This window comes from Nuphar pumila, chromosome 6, assembly GCF_984573655.1.
Source record: "Nuphar pumila chromosome 6, dmNupPumi1.hap1.1, whole genome shotgun sequence".
In the NCBI taxonomy this organism is placed as follows: Eukaryota; Viridiplantae; Streptophyta; class Magnoliopsida; order Nymphaeales; family Nymphaeaceae; genus Nuphar; species Nuphar pumila.
In genome coordinates, this window is record NC_143254.1 from 34,429,461 (window position 1) to 34,442,246 (window position 12,786).

The 12,786-nt window shown below is 40.9% G+C and overlaps 1 protein-coding gene across 1 annotated transcript; it reads right to left on the reverse strand.

The window, feature by feature from the left end:
- Positions 1-3,935: 3,935 nt before the first annotated feature.
- LOC149834600 (heterodimeric geranylgeranyl pyrophosphate synthase small subunit, chloroplastic-like) lies at positions 3,936-4,916 on the reverse strand. Its single transcript, XM_090009409.1, has one exon. It carries the CDS (start codon positions 4,914-4,916, stop codon positions 3,936-3,938), a length of 981 nt encoding a protein of 326 aa, XP_089865535.1.
- Positions 4,917-12,786: the final 7,870 nt, after the last annotated feature.

Sequence of the window (12,786 nt, forward strand, 5' to 3'; positions counted from 1 at the left end):
AGAACCTAATCCATCTGAGAGGTTCTTGTCTGAGTACTGACCCTGTAAAAAAAAGAACTCTCCAACCTTGTCCTCACTTTGTCCCTCTCTAGTCTCAATATCAAACTCCTATACGGAGGTGTTGCTAAATCTATCTCTTAAACCATCATACCTACACGGAGGTACTGCCAGTTTTATCCCCTAAACCATCATACCTACCACTGAGGTACAGTTTGACCTAAGAAAAACAACACTTGAATTATTATACACTTCTCAGGAGGAGGCTTTGGCCGAAAAAAAACTACCAATTAAAGCCTTAAAGACTAACGGACCCCGAGTCCAAAAAAGGTAATGTTCAGATACATTCGATTATTTATTCTTTACTTTGGTTTTTATATTTATTTATCTTTTATTATCTACTGTGTAAGTACTTATACATTCTCTTTAGGTGGATTTTGAACTGCTTGCTTTTGCTTCACCTTTTCATGAAAACGGATGATCGAGGCTGGCATCCTAATGATTTTGAAAATAGATTTTGCAAAATCAAGGTGAGTGTATTTCATTTGCAGGAAATTTTTGTTAATAACTTGCTCCTCACGGATACTTGAAATGGAGATGTCCGAGGTGATGTGTCCACTCTAGCTCTTTCTTGTTCTACTCTTATAAATCTTTTGATAATCTTTAACTTGCTTTGAATTGAAAGATGATGGGACCCCACGTGTACGAGACGGTGCCATTCTTTCTTCACTTGCAAGATTGTGTTTGATTGAGCCTGGACTATTTATTGCATGTCGTTTACCCCAAACTTTGAATGCCTGGGCAAGCGACAATGTGTAAAATAGACCACTGTTGCTCAGAAGTGAAAAACACAAAATAATGCAAGCAAATAGAAATCCAAGGCAAGAAAAGGTTAAAAGAACAGTTGGAAAATCCAAAACTTGAAAAACACGTGAACTTGGAAAAAATTAAAGTGTTCAAAGCATAAGTTTAAAAAATCTTAAATTTGGCCAAACTTTTTCATGGTCAAAATTGGGATGTGGGCACCCCTAAATTTCATGCATGAGATGTGACAATTATTAAGTTGTGTGAGACAAATAAAAGATTGCAATTATTTAATCCCAAATACTTACTTCTCTCTCTCTCTCTCTCTCTCTCTCTCTCTCTCTCTCTCTCTATATATATATATATATATATATATATATATATATATATATATATATATATATATATATATATATATATATATATATATATAGTGATTGGTACCTCCTAATAGCAGAAGGGTGCGGACAGTCTCAATTTTTTTAGTTTTCTGACATTTTTTTTGCAATCTGACCTTACATATGTGATCTACATTTATTATTTTAATATAAACTGACTTTTCAATCATCTGACATGTGAGTAAGACTTTATAAGGATTAAAAAATCAATGGCTCTAAATTTTTATAAATTTTAAAACTCATAAAATCATTTTTTCATTCAAAAAATGTGATCCAACAATTGATTCCTTGGATCATCCTAAACACACCTATGAGGTTAGATTTACCGAAACATAACAAAAAAACAACTGTCCATACCGTATGGATGGTTGGGAGGAATCAATGTCAAACATTTTTGTCTAGAATCTTGAGAAATTTCTTGGCTTTAAAATACTTCAAATGCTTAAAAATATACATAATATATAAATTGGAGATTTATTTTAGACAAGTTAATCATTAATGTTCACTAAAAATGCAATCAAATGCAGAGTAGGATTTTAATTGTGAATAATTGACTATAAACTCTAGGATAACTTTGTTTAGGCATTTTTGCTAAAGTGGTATAACAAGAGAAACCATACCCGGATCCTATAAGGACTACAAGGACCAGACACCATACTCTGTAAAATAGTATTTTTTTATCATTTTTACATTAAAAAAATTGTGGATCTTAATCAGAACTCGGATTGGGCCCAGACCTGAAATAAAATTTTACAAAGCATACCTGACTTCATGTATTAATTGGACCCTTCGGGTCCAACCCAGATTCTAATCGGGTCTTCTTATTTATCACCAAACCCTTATCCTATACAGTTTGGTACAGGTCGGGTCTAGGCTCTGCCTACCGGAGTCTGTTTTCCATTTGGCTTTGGACTTGTGGAAAAGGATGCATACCCCCGGTATTGAACTGCTGACCTCTACAATGTATACTGACACTTGTAAGAGAGTAGGATATAAATTCCTCTTTCTAGTTAGATCTGGTTTTAAATCTTCTTGATCTAACGTATATCCAACAAATTGGCATTATTAACCCAAAAAAATAATTTTGTAGTTTACACGCAAGTTTTATATGCCTGCTAGCCTTTGCCGAAGAGAATAAAAAAGAGAAAACCCTAAAAGAAAAATCTCTCTCTCTCAAAGAAGAGAAACAACTACGCGTGAAAGGAAAATGTAGAAGAGGAAAGGCATTGATTGATGTAACCGTAATGTATTTTTTGAGAGTGATGTAAATAGGGGTATCAACGGGCCTGGTTTACTTAGATCCAACCCGAACTAAATTATATAGGGTCCGGGAATGGTAATAAGTAAGAAGACCCGGGTTTGGACCCGAAGGTCCGATTAATACATAGACCCGGGTATAGTTTGTAAAATTTTATATCAGACCCGGACTCGACCTGAGTTCCGATTAAGACCCACAATTTTTTAATGTAAAAACAATAAAAATATGGGTTTACCGGGTTTGTTTCATGTAGTTTTTATTGGGTCCGAGTATGATTTTTTCTTATAGTGAATCCGATTAAGTTCGAGTCCGGACTCAATACCATATCCAAAAATCTGGTCCAAGTCTGCTTTTACCTGGGTCCGAACCAAACCCGACCCGTTGACACTCCTAGATGTAACCTAAAACTTAGGCACGTTGTAATGTTGCCCACCAGTACAGTGATAGCAACTGTAATAAAAAGCTACGTGTTATGCAATGAACAAGTCCAGAATGATAGAAATGAACATGAAAACCACGTAGATAACCAGCTCCAAAAATCAATAATTTTATTGTTTTTTTCCAAAATTATCCCTACCTTATAAGCTATTCTCAAAATTATCCCTGCCTTATCACTATTGCCAAAATCATACCTCCCTTTCTCACTGTTAAGACAAATGCATCGTTCTGTCAGCGTGAAGTTAAATTAACCATGATTAAGTGGTCAATGAAATGACCAACATAACCCCGCGCCCCATGATGCAAATCTCCGGAAATTGAACAGGCTCATCTTCTCCAACGGGACAGTAGCACACTCCGGCATCTCTCTCTCTCTATCTCTCTCAATGAATACTTTGTTTTCTCTAACCTTCCTCGTCATTAGGCGTGAGATTGGTCCCCTTTTAGGAATTTTATTTATCTTGCGGTTTCTTGTTTAGGCTTTCTTTTTAATTTCTATGGTGGTTGCTTTGAAATAACATTTTTCTCTTATTGGATTGAATTACTCGTTTCTAGTGCAATGCCCACAGATTATACTTCGGTCGACCATGAATTTCTTGAGCAAATGCTAGTCAAGTAGGTGATATTTATTTCTTTTGCTGACCCTATAGGATTATTTCTCCCTTATGTTTTGGGGATGATAAACAGAGTAGTGTCCTGCAACAAATGCCGGAAATGTTTGTGGGTGCACAAGTTTTGGCATGATTTGGGTTTTATCTAGTGAGCAGTTAGTGAAGTTGTTGTGATGACTGCAACATGAACCATTTTTTTTGTTCACCACATGGTCTTGGCATCAATTGCATTTTGTTCATCATAAGCTCGTTTTCCTTTTTCCTAATTTGATATGGCATCTTGACCCTTGAACAAGGCTCTTTTATTGATGGCAGATAAAAGGTTCAAACAACATTCTATTGTGTAACTAATATAGTTTTATAGAAGGCTAGAGAGAGAGAGAAAGAATTACAAGTAGAAGCACTAGAAGAATCTGAAATGAATCATAATTATGTCAATTGAACACCGCCAACGATATCATCAAGACTATGCTGCACAAGGCTATAGAGCCCCATGGCTCTACTCTCGTCAAAACCACCCAACTCCCTCTCGGCCTTGGCTCTCAAATCCTCCGCAACTTCCAAGGCCTTGTCCCCATCATAATAACAAGCATCCTCTATGCTCCCCAACTTCTCTCCCTTCCCAACATGCTGGAAGACCTCATAGAGCATCCCCACATACTTCCCATACCTTCTCAAGCTCTCAACCTCCTCTTCAGACCCACCTCCTAATATCCCCCCACATGCACAACCACACTCAACCAGCCCACCCTTCTTCTCCACCATAACGCCAAGTTTTTCAACCTCACATGGTTCGCCCGTGCCGCGAGCATTACTTACCTCATGATACATCCCTGCTAACATACCCTGTGCACCCACAGCCTGCGTCAACTCAATGATAACGCGCAGAACACGGTCTGTACGATCTGATGCTGCAGCGATGTATTCGTAAGCAAATGCTATCAGAGCATCCGCAGTGAGAAGGGCTATATTCTCGCCGAAGGCGACATGGGTGGAGGTCTTTCCTTGCTTGGCAGGGATATCGAGAAGGGACGGCATGCGGCTGTGAGTCTCGAGCGCGGCTTGCATGATATGAAGGGCGCACGCCGCACGCATGGCAGGCTCCCTTTGGCCGCTAATGAGTTCCGCGGCTGCCATGCAGAGGGTGGGTGCCAAGGTCATGGGGGTGGAGAGCACTGTGTAGCGAAACGGATTGCAATCCAGGTTTTTGGTTAGTTTGGAGTGTAAAGGAATGGCCTCTCTGAGGGAGGTGGCTATTTCCGCTTGTATGGAGTTCCAGTAGGATTGCTTGTCGAACGTGGGATGCTCATGGGCCAGTTTGCTTGCGCGCACGGGCAATGGATTGTGGGAACGTGCAGATGGCGATGGCATTTTTGCGTGGTTGATGGTGAAGCAAGACAGAATTGCCATTTCTTTTTTCTGGAGAAATGTATGTGCATGTGCAGCAAGTGTGGGACGACTGCCCTTATAAATAAGAGTGAGAACGGACCGGGAGGCCCACCATGGGCCACGTTTGCATTATAGTCGCACGTACATAATTTTTGGGGGGTCCAATCTGACCCTACAGTTGTGTTCTTCATTATTTATTTATCAAGGAACACGTTTTAGATCAAATTAATTTTAAATAATAATAATTAATATTATTATCTTATTAACAAGTTTTTCTAGAATCTGAGCTGTTGATGTGTCATCCCTATACAAAATGCAAGTGCATGAAAAATAATGCAATAAACGTTTACTGTTACTGAATATATTATGACACATCTGTCATTTCAAACCAAGCAAAAAGCAGATGCATGATTTTGGACCAGGGCTTAACAAAAACAAAAGTGGGTCCTGACAACACATTACCTCTCTATTTATATATATTTAGATTCACTTTTTCACCGAAGCAGGTTATATGTTCCCCCGAACAGGGCAGTTAGCTACATCTCATGTTCGAGGGTCCCAAAGAGCACCACGTATGTAAGCATGTGTGTCTCGTATCCCCATGTTTGTCAACATTAATTAGCGTTAGAGTTTGATGCGATTGCAAAGACTTAAGTACCCTCTCCTCCATTGGTGCAAAAAAAAATGACGATTCTTGAAAAGGAGTGGTTGTAAAGACTTAAGTACCCCAAAGATGATTATTTAAGACCCAATCTCTGCACTGCAGGATTATCTGAGAAAGAAATCTCCCCTGGAGGAGGCCATGAACATCAACCCTCTCACTCTCTCTCTCCCTTCTATTTATGATTCTATGCACATCCAACAGAAGATCTTACATTGCTCCATCAAGTACCGACTGACCTGCACATTGACTGTTGTGGAGCCTGATTCAGAGTTTTTACCCTTACAGGAGGAGGGTTTGGGGGCTCATCCCAGCGTGGGTAGCATCATTCAACTAAATGAGTTGTAGATCCTGATTCAGAGTTTTTACCCTTACAGGAGAAGGGTCTGGGGGCTCCTCCCAACGTGGGTAGCATCATTCAACTTGAAGAGTTGTGGAGTCTGATTCAAAGTTTTTACCCTTACAGAAAAGAGGGGTCTGAGGGCTCCTCCCAGCGCGGGTAGCATCATTCAACTTGAAGAGTTGTGGAGTCTGATTCAGAGTTTTTACCCTTACAGAAGGGGGTCTGAGGGCTCCTCCCAACGTGGGTAGCATCATTCAACTTGATGAGTTGTGGAGTCTGATTCAGAGTTCTTACCCTTATAGGAGGAGGGTTTGGGGGCTCCTCCCAACATGGATAGCATCGTTCAACTTGATTCATTGTGGAGCCTGATTCAGAGTTTTTGCCCTTATAGGAGAAGGGTTTGGGGGCTCCTCCCAGCGTGGGTAGCATCGTTTAACTTGATTCATTGTGGAGCCTGATTTAGAGTTTTTGCCCTTACAGGAGGGGGGTCCGGGGGCTCCCCCCTGGCACGGGTCCCGGGTGTCGTGGTCAAAAAATACACAGAGTGTCATGGTGCGAAAGACATATGTTTGTTTCAAGCAAGGTTGGAAGAAATCAATGGAAAATCCAACAGGGAGCATGCGAGAATCAAGATATGGATGTCAAGCGAGAATGGTGTTGTGCAACTCAAATAACATAAAATAATAAGGGTCTGGTTTTTAGTTAAAATGGGGAATGAATAGACAATAGAAATTGTTTAAAATTTACAGGAATAAACTAGACTCAATAACGAAGACACCATTTTTTACGGATTTGGAATATGACCTCTAGTTAAGGAGATATGGCCCTGACAAGTTGGTCCTAATTCGGGTAGCGATTTACAGCGATTTGCTTACTGAATAACACTATAAATCGCTATAGCGATTTGCGGAAGACACTACAAATCGCTATAGTGAGATTCAAAAATACTATAAATCGCTATAGCGATTTGCGAAAGACACTAAAAATCGTTATAGTAAGATTCAAAAACACTATAAATCGCTATAGCGATTTGCGGAAGACACTACAAATCACTATAGTGAGATTCAAAAACACTATAAATCGTTATAGCGATTTGCGGAAGACACTACAAATCGTTATAGTGAGATCCAAAAACACTATAAATCGCTATAGCGATTTGCGGAAGACACTACAAATCGCTATAGTGAGATCCAAAAACACTATAAATCGCTATAGCGATTTACGGAAGACACTACAAATCGCTATAGTGAGATCCAAAAACATTAAAAATTGCTATAGTGATTTGCGGAAGACACTACAAATCGCTGTTGAAAAGTCGGATAACACTATAAATCGTTGTGAGGCTCGTTGGAGACCCAAAAATACTACAAATTGTTGTAGGAAAGCCTGATAACACTACAAATCGCTGTTGGAAGGCCCCAAAAAAATTTGGTCCGGAGGGGGAGCCCCCGGACCCCCCTTCTGTAAGGGCAAAAACTCTAAACCAGGCTCCACAACGAATCAAGTTGAACGATGCTACCCACGCTGGGAGGAGCCCCCAAACCCTTCTCCTGTAAGGTCAAAAACTTTGAATCAGACTCCACAACTCTTCAAGTTGAACGATGCTACAATCAGTGTGCAGGTCAATCGGTGTTTGATGGAGCAATGTAAGATCGTTTGTTGGATGTGCACAGAAGTAGAGATAGAAGGGAGAGAGAGTGAGAGGGTTGATGTTCATGGCCTTCTCCAGGGAGAACTCTTTGCCTCCCTTGATTTCTTCTCTAGAGAGAGAGAGAGAGAGGGTTTTACAGTGTTTTACGGAGAAAGAAGAAGAAGACTTTGAAGAGTTAACATCATCCTCGACTTTCTGGATGGAGGACATGTGCATCCTTTTTTTGAACGGAGAAAAAAGAAGACTTTGAAGAGTCAACATCATCCTCGACTTTCTGGATGGAGGACATGTTTGTCCTTTTTTTGAACGGAGAAAGAAGAAGAAGACTTTGAATAGTCAACATCATCCTCGACTTTCTGGATGGAGGACATGTTTGTCCTTTTTTTGAACGGAAAAAGAAGAAGAAGACTTTGAAGAGTCAACATCATCCTCGACTTTCTGGATGGAGGACATGTTTGTTCTTTTTTTAAATTGTTTGTTTTTTCTTTTTTGAATGAAGAGCATTTTTGTCATTTTCTCAAACCATCACTTTATGAGAAGAATAACAAGAAAGGGTACTTAAGTCTTTGCAACAACACCGGAGTCCGATACAAAGTTATGTCAACATACACGGGAATACGAGCCCCATGTGCTTGTATACGTGGTGCTCATTCAACCCTCTCCTTTTTCACAGTTAACTTTTTATTTTCAGCTGCTTATACAAATCAGATTCACTTTCTTATTCAAACGAGAAAGTAGATCAGAACGTGCCTTTAACGGGACACCATCCAAAATCAGGCATCCCTGTATTTTCACACCTGAAGAGCGAGATCTTTGCTGTTATACGTCATTACAACTTTTGGACTATTACAATGGCTGCAAGAGTCTACTTTAATCAACAGCCAGATACTAGTCAATGTCCTTTTCAAACTTTTGTCTTCGTATTATTGGCTAGTTTACCGTGGCCAGGAATAAATAACTCATGAATATTGATCAAATCGTATTATAGCTTTTCAATTTTGCTTTGGTTGGTCTAAAGATCTAAATTAAATATTTGATAAGGTCCTCTCTCTCTCTCTCCACGATCTACACGCGCAATATAAACCGATGTTAACGTCAAAAATCAAACAAAAACCAAAATAATCTGTTAAAAAAAAAAAAAGTTAGACTGGTGCTTGATGTTTTGTCTTCTCGCAAATTTAGGACTTAAACTCCAAATCCACATCCTCAAAACGTTCGCTGCTAGACCTTTCCGATGGGGACCTCTGCAAAGCATTGCTCTTCATCCGCTGCTTCTCAGCATCACCAACTTCATCACTCCCACCTGGGAAACGGCTTTCTAATGTTTTCTCCGGTGCTGCATCGTCCGGAGACCACCATGACGGAAATTCAGCCCGGAAGTCGACTCTTGATCTAGGGGCCAATTTCACAAACAAAATCTCATTGATGTTATTCAACACTCCTTTGTCGTAGGGATTACTGGTGCCTATGTATCGTCCTTCGAAATTCTCATACATTGTCTAGATACAGTGAACAAAAGCCAAAAGGTCATGCTTCTCTAAATAAAAATTAAGCAAATGCTAACAAACTTCTGAACGATACTTAAATTATTCAAAGTGCTATTTGCTAGTGGTTCTTTAACTGGGGACACTACATTTTGGAAATGGTAACTATGTTACTTTGGAAAAATAGTTACTTGGGAAAAATGATTGCTTTTCATTATTACAACTCAACAAAATTCTCATCAAATAATTTTCTTTTTAGGCATTCTTTCCAATTTACACGTACAAGCTGGGGTTGGGGTTAGGCAGACCCCACAACACAAGCTGACGTGCAGGGAATGTGCTTACACATACTTATCTATCAACTTCAGCGGAAGCAACAAATTCCTTCTCTATTCCACTTTGCTATGATGACCTAGCCGAGGTGTCACTCATATATATATATATATATATATATATATATATATATATATATATATATATATATATATATATATATATTTGATAAGTATGTCTTAAATACTCTTAGCCCATAAGCCATCATAAACAGCTTCAAAGGCAATAGTTTTAAGTTTTATTAGAGTCGGACAAGTGGATTATGTTGGGATGAATAAAAAAAGTTTATGTAGAGCCGGATCTAAATGTTAACTACAGTAAAAGGAATAGTTATGAACCCTGTAGACCATTCTCATGAAAGTGGTGAAGGGAGGGCTCTAATTAATAGAAAAAAGCCCACAACTCCTTCAGGTTATCTCAAGCTTTGATAAACAGATATTTAAGTTAGGTTGGGACACCTATTCCAATATAAGGGACATCACCACCCCTCTATTGCTAACAAATCTATACATAAAAAAAGTAAAGCACATAAAGCCAGTTACAAATTTTCTTTTTTAAATATAACCAAGCAAACCTTAGTAACACTACAAGAAAATTGCCAATTAGCGACAGATATTTGCGACAGATTTTTTTCGTCGCCAAGTTGCGGCGGATTAACGAGAGAAACTAATTATCGCTAAGATTTGTAATATTTACGAAAGTAACGACGAAAAAACTTTTGTCGCTACTTCCGTCGCCAGTTAGCGACGATAGATTTTTGTCGGAACAAACACGACGGGTAGCGACGAACGTTTTTTCGTCGCTACTTAGTGACGATGTTAGCGACAGAAATATTTTGTCACTAACTGGTCATCTAAATTTACGATGGTGTTGCGACGAAATTAGGCCATCACCAAATTCGTCGCTAATTTTTGCGTAAATCCCTAATCAGAGCCCTTTTTCCACTTTCCTGTTTCGTGTCTCCCACCCGCCCGACGCAATCCTCCGCCGCCCGTCGCTCACCGGTCCACCGCCCGGCCCGTCGCCCCCCAGTCCGCCTACCGACATCTCCCAGGTAAATCCCTTTTTACTTTTTTTCCGATAAAGGGGGCACCTGCCCCTTTTATTTTTTTCTGGCAAGGGGTCGGCCCCCGTGCCTCGTTTGTATTTTCCGGTAGAGGGGGCGACCCCCTGCCGCGTTTTGTGTTTTCCGGCAGGGGGGCGACCCCCTGCCTCAATGTTTTATTCGGACAGGGGGTCGCCCCCCTGCTTTTTCGGCAGGGGGGCGACCCCCTGGCTCGTTGTTTGATTCGGGCAGGGGGTTGCCCTCTGCTTTTCTGGCAGGGGGTCGCCCCCTTGCCTCGTTTGTTTTTTCCGGCAAGGGGGGCGACCCCCTGCCTCATTGTTTTATTCGGGCAGGGGGTCGCCCCCCTGCCGCGTTTTGTGTTTTCCAGCAGGGGGGCGACACCCTGCCTCGACGTTTGATTCGGGCAGGGGGTCGCCCCCCTGCTTTTCCGACAAGGGGTCGCCCCCTGCCGCGTTTATTTTTTTCGGCAGAGGGGCGACCCCCTGCCACATTTTTTTTTCGGCAGGGGGGCGACCCCCCTGCCTCGTTGTTTTATTCGGGCAGGGGGTCGCCTCCCTGCTTTTTCCGTGGGGGGTCGCCCCCCTGCCATTTTTTTTTTCTGGCAGAGGGGGCAACCCCCTGCCTCATTTTTTCCGGTAGGGGGTTGCACCCTCCCTCATTTTTTTATTCGGGCAGAGGCTAGCCCCCGTGCCTCTTTTTTTTTTCGGCACGATGGGCGACCCCTGCCTCGTTTGTTTTTTTCGACAGGGGGTCACCCCCCTGCCTCATTTTTTTATTCAGGCAGGAGGTCGCCCCCCTTGCTTTTCTGGCAAAGGGGAGGGGGGCGACCCTGCCTCATTTTTTTTTCGGCAGGGGGTCACCCCTCCTGCCTCATTTTTTTGGCAAGGGGGTGATGGGCCGAGTGGCGCCCGACGATCGTCGGGTTCCTGAACCACGGCATCACCCCATGCCTGCCGCTTCGGTGGACGATCACTGCCTCTAGAGACCTCGTACTGCTGTCGCACATCATTGGCCTACTGACTGGCCGGCCAAACTCGAGGGCGGTCGGGCCGAACGAAGAGGTGGTCAACGCCCAGGAGGCATTCCGCCTCGTCGAAATCCTGTCCGACTTCGATATTTATTCTATTTTTTTTCCTTTCGGCAGAGGGTGACTTCATTTTAACATAGTGTCTTTTGCAGATTTCTCAACGGATCCCGCTTGTGCCCTGCCATCCGTGGTAAGTAAGTGACAAAAATAATGCAAATCGGGTAAATACTCGTGGTGAGTAAGTGATGCAAGCGCATCACATGTTATTTAATTTATTGGATGCAACACTTTACTGTTCACACACTCACTTAGTTGTTGATATCTAGGACTGCTTTGTTGGAGTTTGGAAATCATGTTGAGCATGATTTTAATTTATGAGAATAGAAGTGTTCTTATTTTTTGAGTACGGATTCCATGCTAGGCATGATAGTAGTTAGCGAGATATTGGAGTGTGTTTGCTGCAGGTATATGTTTGACATTTTTTTGATATGAATGTTTTCGATGTATTGCAATGTTTGATGTGATTGTATCCATGTTTGCATGTAGTTACTTTCAATTTGATTATGACTTACATGTGAAATTGTATAATGAAAGCATATTTCAAATGAATGTATCGTGTTATGAATAGTTTGCACATGAAAATATTAAGTTATCAATGCATGCATCATAATTCTTGTGATTGTATGACATCATATATTACATGATAAAATTGATATTTTCTTCATCAAACTGATGATTCTCTTTTAATTGGTTAGGATACTATTTGTAACATCATACGACAAAATGACTGTAAACCGTGAATGGAAGTATCGTAGGATAGTTGACAATGAGTTATCACATGAATATATGGATGGTGTTGAAAGTTTTATTGAATTTGCAATGACAAGTGTCAATATAGTGGATCCTACAGGTCGGATTAGGTGTCCCTGCAAGATTTGTAAGAACAATCGATTTGTAGAACCTCACGGCGTTAGACATCACCTATACAAGAAGGTTTTTGTGAGCGATTATCAGAATTGAACGTTTCATGGTGAAGAATTTAGAAACAATTTTGATGCACGGGTGAGTGTGGTGCACAATAATCCATATATGGATTTGATATTTGATGCCGCAGGAACAGAACTGGGTTCTGCTATGGATCTTAATGATGTAACAACTGCAGTAGATGAAGAATCACCAAACGATGCAGCTTGTAGATTTTATGATTTACTTAAAGATGCTGATAAGCCACTTTAGAACGGTTGCGAGAGTCACACTATCTTGTCTGTAGTTCTTCAACTAATGAATTTGAAGTCCAAGTATAATTTGAGTCAATCATGTTTTGAC

Coding starts and splice junctions, on each gene's coding strand:
- LOC149834600 (XM_090009409.1), bottom strand. CDS start 4,916: ATGGCAATTCTGTCTTGCTTCACCATCAACCACGCAAAAATGCCATCG.